The sequence below is a fragment of the Acartia tonsa genome, chromosome 3, assembly GCF_053477335.1.
Source record: "Acartia tonsa isolate MP-2025a chromosome 3, ASM5347733v1, whole genome shotgun sequence".
Lineage (NCBI taxonomy): Eukaryota > Metazoa > Arthropoda > Copepoda > Calanoida > Acartiidae > Acartia > Acartia tonsa.
The window spans coordinates 52,995,034-53,020,915 of record NC_137262.1 but is presented as its reverse complement, the minus strand read 5'-3'; the positions used below and the strand labels follow the sequence as shown (position 1 = coordinate 53,020,915).

Below are 25,882 nucleotides of genomic sequence, written 5' to 3'. Positions count from 1 at the left end.
AAAAATTGGTTTTTATCTTTAACATTTTTCTTTTTAATATCCGCCGAAAGCTGTTTTTAAAAGTTTCGATAAGAAACTATTCTTATACTTATTTATTATTTTAAGTTTCGTAGCTTCTCTAGAAATAGCCTATGCCTATACGTCGTTTATATCATAATTAGATGCCTATTTGATATGTTTGTTGTTGTTTCGCTACTTAAAGACTGAGGTCCCCAAAGTTTTATGATAACGTTTTATTGTTCGTTGACTTAAAAACCTTGGGGACTTTAGTGGATTTTTATTGTTTTTTTTTCATTAAGTTGAGTTTTCAAACGTTTAAACCACTACTTTTTATCTATAGAAGAGGTAATTTTGTGTTTCATTATTGGGAATGTACATAAATTTATTGTCTTATCCCTTTAGACCCCTGCTTGCATGATCTCTTTTAATTTAATCTTTTATTTCAGCTATACTGGCAGAGAAGAAAGAATATTTTAGAAGAGTTGTACCATATCGTTCAGCACAAGATGCTCAAGAAGATTTTAGACTTGGGATCTTCAGATTCAAATTCTACAGGTATTGTAGATAGAAATTAGATAGATGTGATAAATATAAGAGATTAACTTTCAAACTAATTTTTAAAAGCGAAGCTTTTCTATAATTATGGTCGGTCCGTACGTCCGTACGTCCGAGATAGATAGCTTTTATTCGTTAATTTAGGCATGTTAGAATTGTCCTATCGATTTCAAACTTTGCATGATGATTCCTGTAGTAGTTAGGTACGATTTAGAAAGCGTAGCAACTCTATAATCATTACCAGAATGTCCGTACGTCCATTTTAAACATGTTGATTTTTCTACTTTTTAAACAACAAATTTTTATGTGAACTATTTATCCGTTTGATCTGATTTTTGGTATATTAATTCCTGAGATAACAAAGAACAATATTATAAGCGAAGCAACTCTATAATCAAGTCCTAAAAAATGTAAGTATGTCCTTAAACATTATCCTATATCAAGCAGTTTTTCAACAAATTTACTTACAATTTTGCTTTGACTCTTATACTTTTATATTCTGATTATTCAGTTCAGACACTATACAAGCGTTAATGTCCGTTTGTCCTACCGTTTCAGTGCTTCGCTTTAATGGATTTTGTCATCCTTGTTAATTTTACATATTTATCTATACATTACAAAATGTTTCTAGCATATTATCAAGCTTCAGATGTAAATGGAAACTAAAGTTAAAAATTAAGTTTAAAGGATTTATATAAATATTTTAGAAGATTTTTTGTTTAAAATTTTTTTAAATTTTTTTATGTTGGTAGGTAAAAAAATAAATAAGTGAGTAGGTAGATAGATAGATAACATATAGATATTGTTAGACATAAGATTAGTTAACAGAAAAAAAGAAATATGGATACATGGCCGATCAGTTATGTAACATCTAACTAACTTTCGATGAAATTAGACTATTGGATAAGATAACTTTCTATTAAACGCGTTTCTAAAGTCAAACTGTTCCAAATAGGATTTTTGGGTAACTTCAACCAAAGTTAAATTTCTAAAAACCTAAATTGAAACTTTATTTCTTAAATTATGTATAAAATTTGTTCTTGTTTTAGTTTCAACAAATGGACGGAGGTTGTGATAGATGACAGGCTTCCTACGAGGTCAGAATTTTATATTTAGTTTTTATTTAGGGAGGGATAGGTTTAATGTAGAAATTGGTTAAAATATTAATATTTAAGATTATTGTAATTTACTGTTCGAAAAATATAAAAGGATGTGTGTATGTCCTTTAAGATATCACAAACCACTTGATCGACCGTTTTCAACCGACCGTTGATGTTTAAAATTATATATTCCTTTTTTAACATATATTCTTTAATTAAATTTTAGTTTCTTACAAATCTTTATTTCTTTTGCTATAAAACATGTTTTAAGAATACATATATTCGATATTATATTAGATTATAAATCAAAGCATAAATCTATTCAAAAGACAATAAAAGCTGAGCTATAAATCGGAGAGAAAAAGTTAAATATTACACTGAACCAATTTTTCTATAATATAAAGTAGATTTATGTTATTTACCCAATAAGATCTTGTAAACGGAAAGACCGACAAGTTTACAAAATTAACAAAAATATTTATATTAGTCCTATGCAGGTTTTAAGCTATTTACAATAGTAAATTTCCCTCAAGATATGTGACCCCGTAAAAACTGCCAAAAAGGAATCTTCGAGTCCTACCCATCCCCACCCCCATCAAAGATCGAAAAACCTAAAGACTAGTGACGAAGAAACAAAGTCAAACAAAATGAGAAAGACGAAAACATACAACAGTCGTATTCTTCTACATATTTCCTGATATAGTTAATATAAGAACTTTTCTAATTATCTCTTTGTCTCAGACAATATTGTGAGATCTGATTTTCCTTATATTCTGTACTACATGAACAAGGATGACAACATCCATGAGTGCAAAGCTCAATTAAAAGGAATTTTATGTTGATGCTTTTTTTATATACAGATGTAAGAAGCTTAATGTAGATGCTCTTATCTTTGTGTAATGGTAACATAAAGAGATTCATATTAAACAGATAATTCTTTAAAATCAATTTATAATTTTGATAAATATTGAAATCAAAATATTTACATTTAACGTACATATGCACCCTAGATTATACCTTACTTTTACAGGAATCTTCGTAAAAAATTATGTTTTCAAGCATAGTTAGCCATCGTATGACGGACAAGCAAGCCCTAGTTAAAGAAAAGCTTAACTTTTGATGAATAAACATACATGAATAATTGGCAGTCTTTTTTTACTTTCATTTACTTATACAATAAAAAAATAAGTAAGGTTAATTTTTCTTTCTTTTTTCTAATAATAAAAATATTTTTTATTTAACTATTTCTTTAGAGAGATTACTAAATACCCTACTATAAATTTTAAAAAACTTTAAAGCAACATAGGACCATTACGAAGCTTCCTACAGTTTAAAAAGAGTAACGTTTTATAATATAAAAAATTGAGGATTTTCATCGTACTAAGCAAAAGAGTGTATTTTTTATGTAAGATATTTTGATGAATATGTTATATACTTGTACCTAATACATCAAGGTGTCAGCATATATTTAATCTCCTGACAACATGTAGAAAAAATTATATATCCTTCAAGAAAAAAACTTATCTCTCACTTTGGGTTGGTAAAACAAAATGCATCTCAAAAGGCCTTTTCTTCCTATACATACCATTATTTTTTCTAACAATAGGAAAGCGTCGATATAATTATTTGGGTTTGAATGTTATGGTTATGTCAATCAATTAATTTTTATTTGGACCTTACACCAGATTATCATGTACTCTAATAAAGTGAAACTTGTTACTGGCTAAAATAACGATAATCCCAACTCCTCCCTCTTACAACATCACCAGCCTTCCTACTGGATATACGAACTGACCAATAAATGACAGTCGAAATAACAATCTAAATTGACGAAAATTTTAATATTGGTTGAAAAGAAACAGATTTCTTTTGATATTATGTATGCAATACCCTTCTCAAGGCAACGAATCCAGATACTTTAGGATTTTCATAGTTAGGCTCCTGTGAATATTTTCGTTTCAGTTTTCTTTTTTTCTCTCACCTTTATCTAAAAGTTGGATGCACCGAATCTGTATGTTAGAAAATGTTTGACTCTAATCCATTTATATTTTTGCACTGAACTCACTCACGCACACACCTACTCACACACATACACACACAAACACATACACACACACACACCTACACTATGCACTAAGAATTGAAACAAAGGTGTGCCATTATACTGTAAATAGGATGGTTCAATTAAACCATTAGGGTGGTACATTTATGTTTTTTTTTTTTAAAGATTATATGCAACTATTATACTTACATAAACCCTATGAAAGGTATAACCATAGGCGTCCAAGGGGGGGGGGGTAATGGGGCGATTACCCCCCCCCCAAAATGGAAAATCTCTAACAAAAAAATTTAGATTACCCCCCCCTTAAAAAAATTTTACCCCCCCCCCAAAATAAAAAGCTTGGACGCCCCTGGGTATAACCATAGATTTAACTCTACAATAGGGTGGTTCAAGTGTAAACCATAAGGTTGTCACAATTATGATACTTGTGGGCTAATCAAGTTTTATTATATCCATTTGATCTTTAAAAAGTTAATCAAATATGGTTTGTTGAACTGCAAAAGTATCGTTTAATGAAACAGTTAAAGCGTTTTTTTTTTCATGAAATATGCGGGCATGCTAAGAAATATTATATTAAATTGATTTTAATATTTTTAAGATAAACTCTTTGGAAGAAAGTTTTAAAGAAATATTTGCATATCAACGGTAAAATTATCTTCCAGCTTGATTCTTTAATTATAATATTTGTGAAATATTTGAGCCATCTACAGATTGAACATACCTTTCTCTAGGTTGAATGTAATTGATGTTTGACTAATTTCAAGAATATTTGCACTTAGACTTGAAATAGATCAATAAAATTTAAGTCAAAACTCGAAAACTAAATTTTTTTTTCAAAAATACTACCTATAATTTATAAAGGTCTGTTCATTAATGATATAAAAAAAGAATCAGAATTGCCTTAAAAAAGGGTATCATTTCCTTTCATTTTTAGCAGAGTTGTGTTTATTATAGCTATATTTTTAGGTAGATACTTTTAATAATATTGCAAAAATAGGATATTACTTAGTCTCATTCTCCTATATAATGTGGCAAGTTTTTATCTCAGGCCAAAGATCTCTGAAATCCGATTTTTTTAACAACAAAAAATTACATGTGTTAAATTGTAGTTTTATGACCATTTACGCTAAGAATAGGAAATAGAAATGTGGCTGCCTAAAAGATAAGGGCAAAGCCAATAGTATCCTCATTCTTAAAATACATTAGAATTAAACCATACCTAAACTACATTTATAAGAAAATGGTTAAATAATATCTAGTTACCAATCCCTGCTATAATGTTTAATATTTTGAATTTAGAAATGAACTTTATATAACCATGAAAGAATGAGATAATTCAGAATGAATGTAGTAAAATTATTTTATGGCAGAGATTAGCAAGGCTTTGTCCTGATTCCATTCCACTTGTGCTGAGTAGCCTCCAGACTAATTAGTATAATATGATAATTAAGGAGACACACAATCATTACAATAATGGGTGCAGAATATATGTGGATATTATGACAGGGGAAAAGTTTAGGTTGCTAACATGATATTAATCTATTGTTAAGTTCGTTCATCCATTATGAGGTGAGGGGATTGGGTGAAGAAGGGGTTATGGCGGAGATAGTTAATTTAGCCTACTAAAAGTTTCTCTTTATTAGAGAACATGAAATTTTGGTGTAAGATCCAAGTAATAATAAATCCATTATTACAATACTCAAACACCCACACAGTCACAATACAAATGGTTTTAACCAGAGTTTATATTTTTGAATCAAAATTGTGTCAAACAACATAAATAGGTATAACTAACAAGCACAATTAATTCGAGAATTTTTTGGTAGAGAAGCCTTTAGTAAATACTATAACTCCCCCCCCCCCCAAAAAAAAATATATATATATATAAATCTATAAAAAAAAATCTATAACTTTATTATGGTTGTTGGTACAACTTATTTAATATTCAATTATAATTACTTACTTTTGCTAAATAATAATATGTCAACTAATGAAAAAAATAATTATCATAATTGTTATGTATGAAATATAACTTAAATTTTAAAAATATTTGGGCTTGAATCAAATTTCATTTTTAATCTCTGAGTAAAGGTTGACAAAAAGAAAGTTATTATATTAGTTTACAACATAGAACCATAAGTTTTACGGAAAATTGATATTTATATTCATGGATGTGAAAAGGTATTAACTTAGAACTTAAAACTTCTTTATTTTATTTTAATTATTTGATTTTAGTTTTATTAAATGTTTTTAGAAAGCTACGCTACTATTGGAAGTAACCCTCCAAAATAAGAATCTTAAAATATGCATACGAATCTCATATGTCTCCTCTGTCAAGAATATTTTAGATATATTTGTATAAAAAGAAATACAATTTAACATTTTCTGGAAATTGTTTTATTTTTTTTTGTCATATAAGAATGGACAGGGAAAGGGTACTAAAATGTATATAAAGACCTAAATAAAGACGAAGTTTTTAATTGTCCTGTAAAAATTATTTCTAATCACTGCCATGGCAAGAAATTAATATTTTTTTTTGTTAAAGGGAATAAAGGATTGTTTGATACAGGTTATACATTCTTTGCTTTCCTCTTATGACCATTTCTCTTCCTGGCAGATTTAGAGTTTGAATTAAAATTTTAAAAAATCTTCAAAAAAAATTTCAAAAATCTTTTAATTAAGACCATAGCTTGGGATATAAAGTCAGTCCCAGGATTGCATTATCAAAAAAAGCTTTGATATTAATGGGTTTCGAAGCCACAATAGAACACACTATTCTAGAATCTGTACTGTTTTTATCATTACCCTTCTGTATCCTTGAACATAAGTATATTCAAGCAATTCAGTACCAAATTGAAATATGTTTAGAGAAGGGTATTTAAGGATTACAAAAAAGCACACGTTTAGGAATTAGGAATGGATTTTAAAAAAAGTAAAAAGAAGCTTATAAAATTATCATACTAAAAACTTTCTTTTTATACAAGTAATTATCTAAAAATAGAAGACGAAGAAAGTCGCTCAATGTGACGTCATAAAAAAGAGGGATTATTCATATCTTTTTTAGGGATTACTCTCCTAATCCCTCATTTTTATGACGTCACATTGAGGTACTTTCTTCGTCTTCTAAAAATACATTACGTAGGAAAAGATAGCTTACCATAAAGATGCTATTGATAATCATTAAAACTATTTAAATTTCATTAATCCCAATTTATCTTTGGGTCTTGTTCTTATATGTGAATTAAATATGCATTGTTTTGGGGGTTAAAAACTTTGGGTACTTTTATATTAAATTATGATTAGTTATCAAACTTGTAGTGACCAAACTTTCCACCCATGATTTAATTCTACAAAAGGGGTAATTTTGCTTATCATCATTGTTTGTTAGTTTTTAAGTACACTAGCGGTTTCGCCACCTAGAGGCCTCTAGGGGCACTTGAGGAGGGGGGGCGTTGAATCATAAAACACATTTTTTTAATACTGATTTTTAAAAAAATTCTAGGGGCGATTTCTCTTGGGAGTGTGGTGGTACCCTCCCCCAAAATAGTTATAAACCTTCCCGGGACCTATGAGAACTACCCTGTTAAGGAGAACCCGAACGGTTCAGTGGTTAGCGAGATCCTTCAGTACAAATATAAAAACAGACAGACCGACAGACATCGTTCTTCTTTGTATTATAGACTAGCGGCTTCGCCCCAAGAGGTGATCAAAAAAAATTTTTGGCGGAATTTGTAAAAGGTCCAAGGAAATCTTCAGCAAAAAAAAAAAAAAAAAAAAAAAAGGGGGGGGGGATTTTTTGGTTTTTGGTCCAAGAAAGTAGCCTTAAACCACCACAGGACTAGTAGGTATATTCCCTGAAGAGTAGAATCCGATCAGTTCAGTGGTTACCGAGATCTTAAGGGACGGACAGACATACATCATTTTACTTTGTATTATAGATAAATTTGTATTCCATTAGACTAGCGGCTTCGCCCCAAGAGGTGATCAAAAAAAATTTTTGGCGGAATTTGTAAAAGGTCCAAGGAAATCTTCAGCAAAAAAAAAAAAAAAAAAAAAAAAGGGGGGGGGGATTTTTTGGTTTTTGGTCCAAGAAAGTAGCCTTAAACCACCACAGGACTAGTAGGTATATTCCCTGAAGAGTAGAATCCGATCAGTTCAGTGGTTACCGAGATCTTAAGGGACGGACAGACGGACAGACAGACATCATTCTACTTTGTATTATATATAAATTTGTATTCCATTGTCTTATCCCTTAAGATCCCTGTTTATATGACCGAAAGACATATTGTTTGAAGCATCTTATTCTGTGTCCCAATTCTTAAGTTCGTACCGAGAATATTAAATATTTAAGGATTAGGAGTGAGCTTTAGTTACTAGGGCCTGCAAAATTAGGAACAAAGACAAGTAAACTAAAAAGTTATATATTTGAACAGGCCCACAAAGTTAAACTCAAGTAACCTTTTACAAATGGAGTTTTGTCATACTACATATTTCTAAAAAAAATACATGCAATATTTTGAAGAAAACAGTACAGTGCTTAATGTGGTATTCGGCGACCCTGAGCCATGTTATGTGGCAACCCTGACCTTGGTTCGGAGAAGGGCCGAGGGCCCTCCCCCGAGTACCGGGGAAGGGGTCAGCCTGACCCCTCCCTATGCTTTAAAATTAATGATAGATTTTGACAGCCGTATTATGGCTAAGCTGCATTGTTTGGTTCCCCCACCCCTTCCAGGGATGGGGGATCATTGTTGCCCATTTTGATTAATGTATATAGAGTTATATTGATTTTGCTTTAGTATTAATTATTCCAATCTGTGTATTTATTGTTGTATTATAAATTAGTAACCTTTGGACCCTGAATAAAGTAACATCTGAATAGACTCTGTTTGTTATTTAGTGATAGCTAGAGAAGCCCAGCTTCTCTATAATTATACGTGTCCACGTCTGTTCGCACTGCCGTAGTCATTTGAACTTGGGTAACGGCCATTTAACCGAGGCGGTTACCACACTTAACATTAAAGTATCTTTAAGCATCTTTTTAATAGTTTAATTAAAACATGCATATCCTTACATATAAAGATAAGTTTAAAGCAGTGAAAATTTTATTTTATTATTTATTACATTTAACGCATGTGAGAGGAAGGTTTTTTTTATTGATTTATAGGATGCCACTTTCAAAAGAGCATGTAGTTAACAACTTCATCCTTGCCACAGAACGCCAGTAAACCTTACTAGATCACCAAGCAACAGAGCAAATATCCAGGGGAGGTGATAGGTTAATGGACGATAAAAGTACTTAACCAACGAATATGATACCGTGGAGGAAAATTTTTGGGTACGAGTGAAATTTACGATGCAATGTCACCTCTCTATCTGTATATTAGAACAAAACAATGTAAAATTTACGTGTTAAACCCCAGTTTAGGTTTCAAGAATAATCTAATTTTTGTTAAAGTTCAGTTTATCTAAGATTAGTTGAGATTAGGTCAATTTCTGAAAATACTTTTCCATTAGCAAGTTATTTTATTCTATTATGCTATATATTATGGTGTTCTTGTAATGTGAGAGATAAACAAATTAGCAGCAACGTTAACTTCTTTAATCTAGTTCCTAACTCATTATTGTAAAATAATTGTTTTTAGGTTTAGCTCTTTTGGCAACCTATTTTGGTTTATTTTTAAAAATTCATTATGCTAAATCAACAAAGAACTCCACAATAATAAAAGATAACAGTTGTTGTATTGTCATAAAACTAATAAAACGAGCGAATAATAAATTTTAAGAGACCCACTCTTCCCTAGAAGAGAGTTAATTCTATTTAGCCTAAAGCATATCATATGGTCAACCATTTGATTGCACGACCTTTGTCTGGAGGTCCTAACTGTGTATGTTTGCTCATGTTTTAGGCCAAGGCATTCCCCCTACTTTGACTGATATATTAGAAGAAGGAATCAATATTAACGTCTTCTGTTATGACGCGATGTTGGGCTAAGATTTGAACCTAATTATTTAGTAAGATTGAAAGATAGTCTTCCTATTGCAAACCAAATTTTCTTTTTGAGTTTACCTCAGCACATTTATCCCTATTTGCAACACTTTCTTTCAATAACATTTTCATAGATTTTTTAGTTCTTGTAATCTGTCAGTTGGTTCGTTGGTCAGTAAAGGACAAATGAAATATCTTAAGGGATAAGACAATGGATGATTAATTGATACACATTCCCAATAATATTAAACAAAACTATCTATTCTCGATATAAAAATTATTGGTTGAATAGTTAGAAACTAATCAATCAGAATTCAAAAAAAGTTTTTGTGCCAGCGAATAAAACTTTAGGTACCAGTATGTAACAACTTGTAAGAAAATTCTCGATAAACGTTCTTGTTTCTTTTTGGGAAAATTGTAAAAGTACACATTATGCCAACAAACTATAAAGGTTCACAAATATTTGAAATTTTATTGATGAATAAGTTTAAGGGATTCTAGTTTTGTTGGTCCCTAGGGGCCTTAGGACCTTGCAATCAAAATTTATATTTATTTTTATAATTTATTATCTGTGGAAAATAGTCTGTAATACAATACGATACATGATTTTTCAATATGGCTCAGAACGGGTTATAATCCAGCAGATATATATCGTTTTTCAAGTCATACTAATTTTTGTACAATTCTAATTTTTATCCAGACTGTTTACGTAGAAATAGACAAACCCACATATTCATATTCATGTATTTTGTCTGGTTCATTAAACATGCATAAAGAACACCTGTCAATACACCAATCAAAAGAAAGAAATATATATTTCTTATCTCGGAGACCTAGACGCCTTACAAAATAGACGTAATATATCTAGATGGTCCATATGTCTCCATTTTCTTCTAACTTAAAAAGGGATTTTTAGCAGACAAAAACCTTTGCTTATTTTTGTTATGTAGGAGATACGGGCGACTTGAAGTAGTTGGACAAAGTGTCTCAAAAATCATGTGACGTCAAAAAAATGAGGGATTACCCATCTCTATTTAGAGGCTTTCTTTCCCACTTCTCCTCTCATCTCCCTCATTTTATGACGCCACAAGGCTGATTTTTGAGACACTTTGTCTCACTACTTTTTGAACATATCATTTTTATCCTATTGGATTATTTAGAGAGTATGTCTCTAGATTAACTCTATTTTTTACAACTAATGATATTCCTTACCTGAAATACTTATTATTTACTTATTGACTTTCCAATATTATTTTCTGTATTAATTACTTATGAATAGGTAAAAATTTAAAAAAGCAATTGTTCATTTATTTAGATAGAAATGCCCTATAGAATTTGTTTCCAAGTCAAAAGATTTCTTTTTATTCGTTGTTCGTGGAGGGAGGGATAATTGGTATGAAATTTATGCTGCTCCTAAAAGATTTAAACTATTTTTTTTATTGGGAGTCTTCAAAACGTTGGGGACTTTAATATCAAATCTTGAATGTTTATTACTAATTTACAGCATCCAACTTTTCAAACAAACATTATAATCCAAAGAAGGGTAATTTTGATTATCTTGTTATACTTTAATTCAACATCCATTTTCTTATCCCTTGAGATTCCTAATTATTAGAATATGAGCCCTTATCCTTGCAGTGGAGTGCAACTGAAAGTTATCCTTTCAATGTCAAAATTAAATGGAACTAAATTTGGGCAAGTCATACACACGACATGGGTTATACAGTACTTTTATATCTTATTGTCACAGTAATCTTCCACAGAAAAGAAACCTAAATCTCTATTGTAATTAATTGTTATATTGTTATCTTTAGAATCATTGACTCAGTCTCAGATCTATACTTAAATGTGGTGTGAATTCGTTTCCGCTTATATGTATCAAAGCTACAAAACTATCATAATAGCAAAAAACTGTTCATTCTTATTTGCGTCTCTTTAATTAACCTCTCATATTCCATAAAAGATACAATACCCTAGATGGCCATTAGGACACAATACTACGTCAAAGTTCATTAGAAATGTTTAGCAGACAAATACTTTTGTTTACATTTGTTACAATCATTTAATAGAACTGCAAACATTTTTAAACAATATCAGTTCCCCAGATAACATTTTTCTAAAAAGTAAACTGAATTATCTTACCAAAAAAATGGTCGGAATGTTCCTACACAGTGTTACTATTGGTCTAATTAAGGGATTGGTCATCTAGAATTTTATATTTATTATTCGGATGTAATAATTCGTGGATTAGAAAGTACGATGGATATATTATTACTTGGATATTACACCAGATTTAATGAAGAGAAACAAGTAGCGGGCTAAAATAACGAACATCATTTACCCCATCCCCTTCCCTCTTACTGGGTGAAAGAACTGACCAATACACGAGTTTCGTGTTAGCAACCTAAAGGGGTAGTTTCACGAAATGCATTTGAACTTAATTTAGTGAACCGCATATGTTTTTTCTGGTTAATTGGTTAAACTACATTTATAAGGCATATATTTAAAAGAATTTCAATTTTCTACCACGAGTTTTTGAAATATCAAGACTTGAAAAACCGTCTTTTTAAATTGCATATATCACAAAAAGACGATTTTCAAGTCTTGATATTTTCAAACTACGTGGTAGAAAATTAAATTTCTTTCAAATATATACCATATAAATATAGTTAAACCCATTAACTAGCAAAAAACATGCGGTTCACTAAATTAAGTTCAAATGCATTTCGTGAAACTACCCCTTTATCACATTTTTTTCCGCTGTCATAATATCGCTATATATTCTACAATTATTGAAAGAATATCCTTGAAAGCACGGTTAGGACAATGGATGATAAATTAAATTCAAAACTGCTATTGGTAGCACTGAAATTATAATTGAATTAGTAGGTTAGTTTATGATTATTTTAAAGCATTTCTTGTATGAAACTGTCACCTAAAAATTATTTACAAAAATAATTATTTCCTTTCCTACTATTCTGAATTACACACATAGGCTTACTGAACTCAAGGATAGGGTTTTTTAACAGTTAAGTTACAGCACAGTATCAAGATGTTTTTTATAAATTTTTACTGTGACAATAGGTTACATAGAAACCTGGGAATGACTACAACTCCACAAATTTGAAACCTATTTTAGCAGGAAACCACGAAAATTACAACTAGATGCAATAATCAGGATAAGAGGATAATGGAGTTATAAGAAAATCTTTTATACCTCTGATAAATCATAACAATTTGAAAATATCCTTTAGACCGGTTATTTAGTATAAGTTTATTAGTGATATTCCAATGAATCATTATATCCAAACAAGATAATTTTTGTCAATTGCCAGTAAGGAAATTACCCGCGACCGTGGCTAAACACGTAGCGCATACGCTCGTCGTCGGGAAGGTGATAGGTTCGAATCTCGGGCCGACACCGCGTCATAACTAAAGACGTTAAAAATGGTCCCTACTGCTGCTATGTCAGATGCGCGACATAAATAGTTAGAGTAGGGGGGATGCCTTGGCCCAAAACAGGCGCAACTCGTTACCATGCACAGTTGGGACTTCTCAGACAAAGGTCGTGCATCACAGAGAGTTGGTTGTCTGTTGGATGTTACTTAACCTAATATCCTTGGGTGTTTGGACAAAGAAGGGTGCGTAACAGTCATCTTTAGTTCTCCTGGATTGCTGGACCAGGACCTAGACAGTACACCAAGTCAAAAAGGTCCTGGACTGTAATCCCGCCCGTACAAGGTAAATGAAATTTCCAAGAGTCTTTTCAATACAAGTAGGGGTATAATACGCGTTTGGTAAATAAGGTAATGTTCTTAAATCGTGTAAAAGATGCCCTTTACAATTAAAAACTATTATAAATCCTTATATTGACTTATAAGAATAAGAAAGTAGACTATGGACCATTATGACCCACAATACATTGCTAGGAATTTTAAATAAATTTATCTTACAAAAGTAGATTTACTATGTAGGATACCTGTATTCTTGTATAAATTAAACCACAAATATTTAATATGAATGCAGAAAGCCTTTCACAGAATTTGACTTTAGTGGGAAAACCATGGTTTTAAGAAATTTAAATAGATTCTAAACTAATTTACTTCACGGGTTTTAATATACTTTTATGAAATATTCTAAATCAGACTTTATAAAACTATTAGATAAAATTTAATAATAATAGGCTTGTAGGTTTTTTTTCAAACATGCTACCTAATTTACATAAGCATCAGATGAAATGTGCATAATTTGAAATTTATATTTTAATAATAAATAAAAGGTTCACAATTATCGCTGAATCAATATGGTTCTCCTTTTTTTACACAGACTTCGCATATGGTCGGAGACGTTATATCTATTTTCTTTTCATTGTTTCTTTTAAAACAAAACTTGAAAGTGGAAGGTCAACTTCTACCCCCCCCCCCTCTTTTCTAAAGTGCACCTAGATGCCTCTAGAGGCTAAGCCGCTAGTATCATAAATAGAAATACAGGAAAGGAAGGATAGATGCAAATTATTCTGCAAATGTTTGCTATGTGTTGCAATACATTGCAATAGACAAATAAATTTTAGACTAATCAAAGAAAGTTTATAGCTTCTTATTTGATAGACTTCTGTATTTGCTTGGCAAGGAGTAATATTTCGAAAATGTTATTTGAATGGTAGATGATGAATAACTGAATAAAACAATTTTATTAGGAGGCCAAAATTATAAATGGTAGGCAAAGTAGTTATTTTTGCAATAATGGTCTTTCTATTTTTTTCCTTTTTTGAGACTATATTAATAAGGAAATAAAAGGTCTAATCTAACTCTACTGGAATATGATATTACATCCTGCATACCAATTCCATGATTACATATATTTTATAAACAAACCTGACATTATTTAGAGGAAAAGCTATGGAAAAATATTAATCAAATGCGACACTAAAGTCAAGCTGCTTTAAAATAGAATTTTGTTTCAAATCCAAAGCATCTCAAGTGATAAAATAATAGAAATCAAGTATGATATTAAAAAAAATGTTGGAATAATTAGGATACTGTTAGTACAACGTAATAAAGACTTAATAAATGAATGAGATAATTGAAAATATTAAAGGATTTATTGGAGGACTTTTATATTTTTACAGGTATTGACAATGACATTTTTGTAAAAGGAAGGCCAATTACGTTTAACATGCGAAAGCACTCCATTTATACAGCAACTGCACTACAAGAATAATAAAAAAAAGGTTTAAATAATCACAAAAAAATGCCATTAATAAATTTGTTTTATTATTTTCCTGTATGAAATTAGAGATGTCACACAACCATTAGTCTGTTTTTAAGTTTTCATTAACTCTGCCTTGCCAAATGCACTTCTCTTTCTTTTTATTGTGCGTGGTGACAAATAAATAAAAATTAGGAAATATTCTTTTATTTTCTCAGGGTAGGCAAATTGATCTCTTTATTTTGCAAGTTGAATGTAATATAGTTTTGTAGAAAAATGTTATTTTGCAATTATATTTTTTTCTCAAAATGTGCTGTATCATCTACGAAAATGTAATAAGAAACACAACTACTTGTTTAACATGACGTCATAATCTGTGGAGGGACTTTAATCATCTTCTTCAATCTCAATCTGAACTAAAAAATATCAAAATTTCAACCCTTGCCTAAACAGACAAAAAAAACGTACAATTAAAAGCTAGAATGTCAACTCATAATCAGATCTAATATCGTCATTTGAGCTACTACAAAGCAAGAAGTTAACCTAAAATTAATGACTATTTCAAAATAATTGTAAAAAATCGTGTTGTATTATTTTTAACATGCATTTCCCTGAACCTAAATATATTAACCGCAATTCCCTATATACACCCTTCAGCAAATAAACGTTGCACATAAGATGTTGATACATTACTGTAGATTTTTTATTCACCCATGATGGGATCTAAAAAACATAGTTTATGGATTGGGTAGGGGGCCGGAGGACGTCAAATTGTTAATGAGTTTTTTTATTGAATGATTTTAACATTGCCTGATAGTTTTGAAATTATTATATATTTATAATAAAACAGGTTAAATCGTATGAACAATCTAACATAATTCAAAAACATAATATCTACATTTATATGCTAGTCAGAACCGTTCTTGGTGATTTAAATCTTTCAGTTGCGTAGCTATATATTAATACAAGTATTATAGTATGTTTCAATTTCTGTAATATATACTGCTTATCAATGATTTAGACTACAACCTCTATATTCATTCTCTCAGATTGTAAATAAATTATTATTACAATCGGCTTTTATTATTACAATTAATATACATCCCAAATGATTATACACAAAATTAGCCCTTCTGTATATTACAGTTAGTGGTTGGAACGTTTGGACACTCAACTTAAGGAACCAACCAATCAAATTCAATAAAAGTACCCAAAGTTGTTAGGTCAACGAGTAAGAAAACGTAATTGTGAAACTTTGGGGACAAGTGTAATAAACAGTCGAAAGTTCCCTTCCTCCATGCTTCTGGGGGAAATTAAAGGGGAAGGGGTCAAAGTTCGACATATCATTTAGTTATCTTTAAAAAATGTGTAATTTTAGACGTGCATCAACATATTAAATAATATGTATAAGTTGCAATAATTCAATATACACCCATATTCTGATTCTAGATGCAAACACCAAAATAACATCATACAAAACCATTCAATGCAGCGTTAAAAAGAATAAAATGATAACAATTTGAGTTTAGAAGCGAAGTTTTAAGGGTTCTTCAAATTTCCTTTCTCCTGCTGCTTACTCCACTATCTATCAGACGTTATATTACTTTGTTGACTCTAGCAAACGTTCTATACTACATTTTACTGTTCTTTCTTTAAAAGTATTAGCCTAACTTATTGCTGCGCTACTTTGAGATACACTAGTTCTTCATAAATAGTATCTCCACGAAATTGAAGCCCTAAATATGATAATAGATTTGTATTGTGTGTTTATGTTTGTGTGTGTGTGTGTGTGTGTGTTTATCATATAATGCACTTAAATATTTATATCAATAAGCAAATCCCTCAAGGAGTGCAGCTAACCATTTATATATTCTTATTACTTTTCTAAATCCTTAGCAACTAGGGAAGTCAGATGGAGGTCATGAAAATAGTCTAAAACACGCCCAAGTCATTATTAGGCTTGCTCTAAAGAAACAACCAATTCGGACCAGCATTTTTCGAGATCCTTTAGTATTTATTATAAACCTTACTAATTTTTATTATAGGGTGTAAAATTGATTTACTTTTGTTTACTTTTTCCTTGTCAAGTTTTTAAGAGATGGGTAAATTCAATTAAGTCTAGATAGCTAAAATGAAAACATCATAAGGTTTCATTAATTAAGCATTCCTAAAGAAACTCTCAGTAAAAAAATCCATTAAATTAAAAAATCAAGAACCTAGTAATAGTGTCTAACTTTTTATCTTTGTGACGTAACAAAAATCGAAGGATGAGAGGGGAGGTGGGAAAGGAAACCCCTAAAAAAGAGATGGATTTTTGTTACGTCACAGAGATAAAAAGTTAAACACTATTACTAAAGGTTCAAAAATCAAATGCGCCTTAACACATTTTTTTTTCAATGTATTAAAATCTAAATATTTGCTTAGCATATTAGTTGAACTAGATGGTCCACATACTTACAAATCTTCAAAAGCAAAATTCTGTTTATACAAATTTATTGAATTTTATCAAAAGATTTTCTGTATCAGAAGCCAATGGAGTTAATAAATATGGAAATTATAGTTGTTGAATTAAATATGGATAAAAAAATAAAGATAAATAAGATTTAATTATGCTTTGTTTTTAAAGATTAATATACATTTTTATTTGCCTTGTTTGAATTTGTGTGTACTAGTCCATGATTATTAGTTCTAATATAGCAAATGCTCTAGAAATTTTGTAAAAGTAGGCCCTGTAGTAAAATTTCTGCTAACCATAACATAAAAGAACATATACTTCTCAACTAAGTATAAAGCACTATGACATGGAATCTACAATCTTAACTGCAGGACAAAAGGACATTGAAATTTCAAAAATAACAATGAGCAATTATATTTTCTATGAGAAGCGCTAATATTTTAAATTTAGACGGACAAACGAACATTTAGTATGACTGAAATATTTAAGAAACAGAATGATCTCATCAAAATGTAGTAAAATAGATTAAAAACAGGATACATAAAAATATAGAGATGCTTCGAATATTATATGGTGGTTATTAGCCCGAAGAATAACAATTTTGAAAGTCACGGTAATAAGAATGAAGAGTCACAAAGGAAAGTTTTAAACCGATTGGACCGTTCTATACAAACCTAAACTAACGGGAAGATCTATCCGTTTTAGGATCACGAACCGATCATAAGCTTCTCCTTTTATCCTTGGTTTTTCTAGAAGCTTTTGCTTTCAAGTTGCCTTACTTTTAACAAAAGTTTGGCAAAATATTTGATGTATAGAGAAATTTTATTGCTTGGCGCATTAAAGACTTTAAAAGTTTCAAAATTTTCTATTTTGTCTGTCAATTTCATATTTCCAGTATGTCTACGAACTCTATTCGTTTTTTTTTTTTTTTTTTGGGGGGGGGGGGGTAGTCGACCCAACTATTTTAATTTTAGTTTTTTAAAAGAAAATTTTTTGTCTTTTGGGGGGGTATTTTTTATTTTTTGGGAGGTTGGGGGTGTCCCACCCCCCAAAAAATAGTTATAAACCTTCCCGGGACCTATGAGAAGCTACCCTGTAAAGGAGAACCCGATCGGTTCAGAGGTTTGCGAGTTCCTTCGCTACAAACAAACAGACAGACAAACAAACATCGTTCTACTTTGTATTATAGATACTGAAAAAAAACATTTAGAGATCAATTTTATAGAAATTGACCAAGAAAAGTAAAATAAAAATCATTAGATTAATTGTTTCTTTCAACCCTCCGGTCCTCGGAGCCAACTAAAATCTATGTATAAATACAAATAAATTTATTCCATATTTTCGCCAATAGTTTTTCTTGGTGTGAGAAGGAGGGGAGTTTGTAGATTTAAGGAATTTGCCCTTTCAGTGGGGCCTTAGCAAGTACATAAATTTGATAAATTTTGTATATAAAAGTGTAGGTGTGTGTATAGTGTATATCCAATTTAAACTCGGGTTAAACTTTTAAAAGCAAATATGTATCTACTACTATATATATATGACTTGTAAAAATCCAAGGACATAGAGACTTATTTGGCCAGAAAAAGGCAAGATAAATTGCGTCCATAGCTATCGCAGCAAAAACAAGCTAACAATAAGTAAAGAAAACTGAATATTGTGAAAGTTTTATTATGAGGTAGTAATGTTTTTTTCTCGTATTCATTAGAATCCGGTGGTTAGGAACCAGTTCTCATCCATACGAAAAAATTATGTCTAGCATCGTATTATATCCAGCTTTCTACGAATATAAAAATGAACAATTATAAGATTAAAACCAGTTTTTTTAGCCCGTGCCTTCGGCACCTCGGGGCTGAAAAAACTGGTTTTAATCTTATAATTGTACATTCTATATCCGCGGAAAGCTGTTTATAATACGATGCGAGAAATAACTATTGATCTTTAGCTTTGGATTTCCATATCTACTGTATTCTTCTTTACATGGTCCTGTGATAGTTTTGTGCTATTTTTCTGTCCTTTTCTTCTCCTTTAAAAACAGAGCCCGTAGATGCTTGGGGAACAGCCGCTAGTCATAACATATAACACTAAAAAATAACGTACCTAAAATATAAGTTTTAGAGTAGTTTCGGTCTGTGAAAACCTCTTAAGCTCATAATTCCCAAGTAGTCCATTGACATCTTTAGGGTCATTAGTTTTCATCAACAAAGTTTTCATCATTTTACAACAAATATATTTATAACATGTTTTCTTTTACATTTTCTAGTAATCATAAGATTTAAAATATACACAACAAGATAAAGTAAAATTAATTCATAGTTATTTGTCGCATCGTATTATAGACAGTTTTCAAAGTTATATGATTAAAACTAGTTTTGTTAGCCACGAGGGGCTAAAGGCACAGGCTAACAAAACGGTATTAATTAAGTATTCGTAAAAATGACTACAATACCAAGCAAAACATGATTTTTCGGTTCTAATAAAGTGGATATTAATCGGTTTCAGGCCATTCTGGAGAATATATTATTTGTACCACAAATAATTTATGATTACGATGTGTCCGTCAGTATGTCCTTCTATGAACAATATTGACGGATAATAATAAATTTGCACTGAAAGTCCTTGACGAAGACCAAACTGAATAACTTTTGCACCACATTTGACGTCACATTCTCCATCTCTTTTTTAGGGGGTTTTCTTTCCCACTTCTCCTCTCATCTTCCTCATTTTATGACGTCACAGGAATCAAAAGTGACACAAAAGTTATGCAGTTTGGTCTTCGTCAAAGTCCTTTTATGGCATTATTGTTTCTTTATTGCCATTCTTTCATCCTTTTATAATCATTAACAAAACTGTCAGGGCTCGGCAGACGTGCGTAAGCCGCGACTAAGCCTAAAATTTAAACCCGTTTGAATATTTTTTTTTAAATTATTGCCATATTTAGATCTGAGATGAATTCTTAAGAAACTTTTGCCCCACTAAAATCAGTGAGAAAACAAAAATTTTAGACGGGATAATTTTGCCTCACTAGAATTTTAGGCTAGAAATCAACCTTATTAGACAAATACTCAAAGCCCAAAAATAATGGACTTAAAAGTGTATTAAACTGTATATAAGACATTTGCGGATATATTGATACCATTAATTTGCCTATTAGATAAAAAAAAGTATGTTTTTTTAATATTTTTCTCTTGCTACAAATCAAATTTCAAATTTGAGCCACCAAAAATGCTTAACTAATTTTTGCTCTAGAAGAATCATTTTTTGGAGTTAGAAAGTGCTTAATACCTCATTTTAATCGCCTGGCATTGCTTTATAATATACAGGTAATGACTTGGTTGTTTATAGAACAGCTGACTAAAAAAACGAGGTTTTGTGATAATCCCACTTTTGTTGTTGCTCCATAAATGATATTTTTTTTCTTAATTTTTTTGGCTGTAAAGAAGCTTTATATATTCATATAACATCCACCTAAATTTGACTTTTGATATATTATTTATAACATCACCAGAAGGAATTGAATTTTGGAAAAAAATATCAATTTATATTTTACACTGTTATGCATTGTTCTTGTTCTTGTTTCTAAAAAATATTTATATTATTAAAAAGAGAATTATTTAACGCTTCTATAGGTATGTTTATCATTTTTCTAGGCTAAATATAACTATAATTACACCATTTTAAAGTTAAACATCATAACATATAAACTCACTTATTGAATCGGTCTGTATTATTAAGCTGCCAATCCTTAAAACAGCTGCATTTCATTATTCTATTATATAAAGTAGTAAGCTTTTTTGTCTGTAGCTTAAGATTTTGATAACTAATGTACCTATTGACTTCTCTGTTTTATGGAAGCTTCTTATAGGTCCCGGATAGTTTTAGAATATTGAAAAAAAATATCAATTTATATTTTACACTGCTATGCATTGTTCTTGTTCTTGTTTCTAAAAGATATTTTTATAATTAAAAAGAAAATTATTTAACACTTCTATAGGTATGTTTATCATTTTTCTAGTCTAAATATAACTATAATTTCAGCATTTTTTAATCATCATCATATTCAAGTTATTGTAGTTTTTTTTAAAAATATCAATATTAAGAACTATTGGAACAATTTTTACCATGCAAAACAAGTGTAGGATCCCTCACAATATCTATATGTCTGTCTATAATGCATTACACATGTAATGCTAATAGAGATAATAGACATACAAGCTTTTTTTTGGGGGGGGGGGTAAAATTTTTGCAAGGGGGGGGTAATTCGGTTTTGGGGGGGGGGGGGTAAAATGGCGCGCAAAGCATGTTGCAAATTTCCCCCCCCAAAAAAAAAATTTTTCCCTGGGGGTAAAATTTGCTTTTGGGGGGTAATTCCCCCTCCAGAAATCTGTTGGCAGGAGAAATTTTGTTTACCCCACCCAAAATTTACCCTTGGGGTAAAATTTTTGAGGGGGAGAAATTTAAATTTAATTAAATAATTAGTAAATGCGCGAAGCCCGCAAAAAAAATTTTTATTTTGGGGGAGGTATTTACCCCCCCAAAATTGTTTGGGGGGGGGGGGTAAATACCCCCTCTTAAATGGTTGGGGGTACGGGTAAATATTAAATGAGGGGGGGGGGGTAAATGAAAAATTCGTTTGGGGGTAATCGCAACTTTACCCTCCCCCCTATGATAGAGTGGATGCTATAAGAGTGCTCTTATAATTTGAACTTCTTATAACTGAATGGGCTTCCAGAGACCATGAAGTTGGCCTAGTCACTACAAGGGAGAGTGCAGAGATATCCAGGGGGGGGGGGTTCCTGTAAAAGTGTAATTTTTTGGGGGGATAGGGGTAATCACCCCCATTAATATATTATGGGTGGTATAAACCCAGCCTCTTTAAATTTTTTGAATAGGAGTAAAGAAAATCAGGAAAACTTAACAATCTAGGAATCAAACTAGCACCCCAACCAATAATCGGTTCAATGCCAAATGTAGGAGTCCCAAATGTAGGAGTGAAAAAACATTGGAGTGGACAAACGCATGAGTCCCCAACTTCAGAGTGGAACAAATGTAGGAGTGGGACAAACGTTGGAGTGGACAAATGCAGGATTTTTGGGACAAATGTTGGAGTGGACAAACACAGGAGTCCCAAACTATTTTTCAAATTTTGAATTCTCATTTCAATTTTGATTTTTTTTTATATAAACCCAGCCCCCCCCCCCCCCTTCGTCCAGTTACTTTTCTTAGTTAGGTTAGGTTAGGCCAGGTGGCCGAGCGCTGTGGCCATAGTCATTATTTTATAGACAGGGGAATAAAAAGATTCAAAATTGTCATATTATTAAAATAGCAGACACTCCTAGGTTTTATTTAAGCAATGTCCACTCTAACATTTGTCCACTCCAACATTTGTCCACCTCGACGTTTGTCCACTCTGATGTTTGTCCCATTCCTACGTTTTACTCCGATGTTTGGGACTCCTGCGTTTGTCCACTCCAACATTTGGGACTCCTACGTTTGGGGTAGGACTCCAATAAGTAAATCTCAATAAAACTTGATAAAATTATGCAGAATATCAAAGTTTTCAATCCCTGAAAATTTCAACCATCTATCGTGATAGGAGTAGAGAAAATCATGAAAACTTGAAATGTAGGAATTGATATAGCCCACCCCAGTTTATTGAAAAATCCTAATGAAACTTGATGAAAATATGGAGTATCGATAGAGAGAGAGAGAATATTCAATCCATGAAAATTTCAGCCTTCTATCTTTTATAGATGATGAGAAAATCACGTTATCCCCCTTTCTAACAGACGAACAGATGAACAGACAGACATACCAATGGACAGACATACAGATGAATGGACAGACAACGGACGGAGGGATATTTTGAATTATAGAGCATCTTTGCTACTAAAAAACAGATGAAAAGGATAATCGTTGTACACAAATTGATTTCAGTATGTTTTAAATGAGCTTACATAATCAAGGACATACAAGCTTTTTGATTTGGGGGAAATAATAAATTTGGGCACCCCCATGTTCATTTTGTGGGGTAATCTTTATATCATAGAGGCAAGGATGTTTAAGCTTTTTATATTTTTTTTGGGGGGGGGCGGAGGTTAAAATTATAAATTTAAAAATTATGGTGTTGTCCCAAATTAATTAGTAACCCTTAACCACCTAAACCCCCCCCCTTCCCACCTGGACGTCCCTTTACATGAAGTAATGATTGTAAAGTTGCTAAGTACCTAACTGCTACAAAAATCATCATCCAACATTTAACCCATTAGTGACGAACCGGCTAGGCCACTTTATGGTCTCTGGAAGCCCATTCAGTTATAAGAAGTTCACATTATATAGCATCCACTCTATCATAGACGTCCAAGGGGGGAGGGTAAAGTGGCGATTTACCCCAAACGAATTTTTCATTTACCCCCCCCCCCTCATTTAATATTTACCCCCCCCCCCCCCCCAAACAATTTTGGGGGGGTAAATACCTCCCCAAAATAAAAAAAATTTTGCGCGCTTTGCACATTTACTAATTATTTAATTAAATTTAAATTTCTCCCCCTCAAAAATTTTACCCCAAGGGTAAATTTTGGGTGGGGTAAACAAAATTTCTCCTGCCAACAGATTTCTGGAGGGGGAATTACCCCCCAAAAGCAAATTTTACCCCCAGGGTAAAAATTTTGGGGGGGGGAAAAATTTTACCCCCCCCCCCCCCAAAAAAAAAGCTTGTATGTCTATGATCTCTATTAGCATTACATGTGTAATGCATTATAGACAGACATATAGATATTGTGAGGGATCCTACACTTTCTAACACCTTGTTTTGCATGGTAAAAATTGTTCCAATAGTTCTTGATATTGATATTTTTAAAAAAAATTACAATAACTTGAATATGATGATGTTTAAAAAATGCTGAAATTATAGTTATATTTAGACTAGAAAAATGATAAACATACCTATGGAAGCGTTAAATAATTTTCTTTTTAATTATAAAAATATCTTTTAGAAACAAGAACAAGAACAATGCATAGCAGTGTAAAATATAAATTGATATTTTTTTTCAATATTCTAAAACTATCCGGGACCTATAAGAAGCTTCCATAAAACAGAGAAGTCAATAGGTACATTAGTTATCAAAATCTTAAGCTACAGACAAAAAAGCTTACTACTTTATATAATAGAATAATGAAATGCAGCTGTTTTAAGGATTGGCAGCTTAATAATACAGACCGATTCAATAAGTGAGTTTATATGTTATGATGTTTAACTTTAAAATGGTGTAATTATAGTTATATTTAGCCTAGAAAAATGATAAACATACCTATAGAAGCGTTAAATAATTCTCTTTTTAATAATATAAATATTTTTTTGAAACAAGAACAAGAACAATGCATAACAGTGTAAAATATAAATTGATATTTTTTTCCAAAATTCAATTCCTTCTGGTGATGTTATAAATAATATATCAAAAGTCAAATTTAGGTGGATGTTATATGAATATATAAAGCTTCTTTACAGCCAAAAAAATTAAGAAAAAAAATATCATTTATGGAGCAACAACAAAAGTGGCATTATCACAAAACCTCGGTTTTTTAGTCAGCTGTTCTATAAACAACCAAGTCATTACCTGTATATTATAAAGCAATGCCAGGCGATTAAAATGAGGTATTAAGCACTTTCTAACTCCAAAAAATGATTCTTCTACAGCAAAAATTAGTTAAGCATTTTTGGTGACTCAAATTTGAAATTTGATTTGTAGCAAGAGAAAAATATTAAAAAAACATACTTTTTTTTATCTAATAGGCAAATTAATGGTATCAATATATCCGCAAATGTCTTATATACAGTTTAATACACTTTTAAGTCCATTATTTTTGGGCTTTGAGTAATTGTCTAATAAGGTTGATTTCTAGCCTTTAGTGAGGCAAAAGTTTTTTTTTAAGAATTCGCCTCAGGTTTAGAATTCCATCTGATTGTAAAAGGTTGATTTTCCTGAGGCTTAGAGACGGTTGACGCGCGGCTGCCGGCTCTGAAAATTGTATTTATGTTAACTTTGTAAATAGTAATGAAATATATTTTTTAGGAATGGAAAATTGATATATCTGAAATCCGGAAATCCACGAGAATTTTGGAGTCCGCTGCTTGAAAAGGCCTATGCAAAGCTGTATGGAGGCTATAAGGTGACATTATATTAGGCGGTTTAGGAAGGCATAATCGTCTCTTCCAATAGTATTTTTTATTTAGTCAAACCTACGTTAAACTCTGACACTGTATTAATGTATTTAATTATTAGTAGATTTTTTAAAAATCATAAACCAACAAAAAAAGAAAAAGAAGGAGATAGACAGAAGTACAGACAGGCACAAATAAACGCTTTAAGTTTCATGTTTTGCTTATAAATAAGCGACTTAATAGACATGAAAAAAAAACATTTAAAATCATTAGAAATTTACATAAACCCAAAAAAGAGAAAAAGGAAGAGACAGACAGAAGGACAGACAGGCACTTCTACATGCGACAAAAAAATCGA

At 31.2% G+C, this 25,882-nt stretch overlaps 1 protein-coding gene across 2 annotated transcripts in view; it reads left to right on the top strand.

The window, feature by feature from the left end:
- LOC145314576 (calpain-B-like) overlaps positions 1 to 25,882 on the top strand; it is a 74,393-nt gene that overhangs the window by 25,953 nt on the left and 22,558 nt on the right. For both annotated transcript variants that reach the window (XM_080154554.1, XM_080154555.1), the window contains 3 exons: positions 447 to 555; positions 1,605 to 1,652; positions 25,436 to 25,532. In XM_080154554.1, coding sequence (XP_080010680.1) covers positions 447 to 555; positions 1,605 to 1,652; positions 25,436 to 25,532 — 254 coding nt within the window. The remainder of the gene's footprint in view (positions 1 to 446; positions 556 to 1,604; positions 1,653 to 25,435; positions 25,533 to 25,882) is intronic.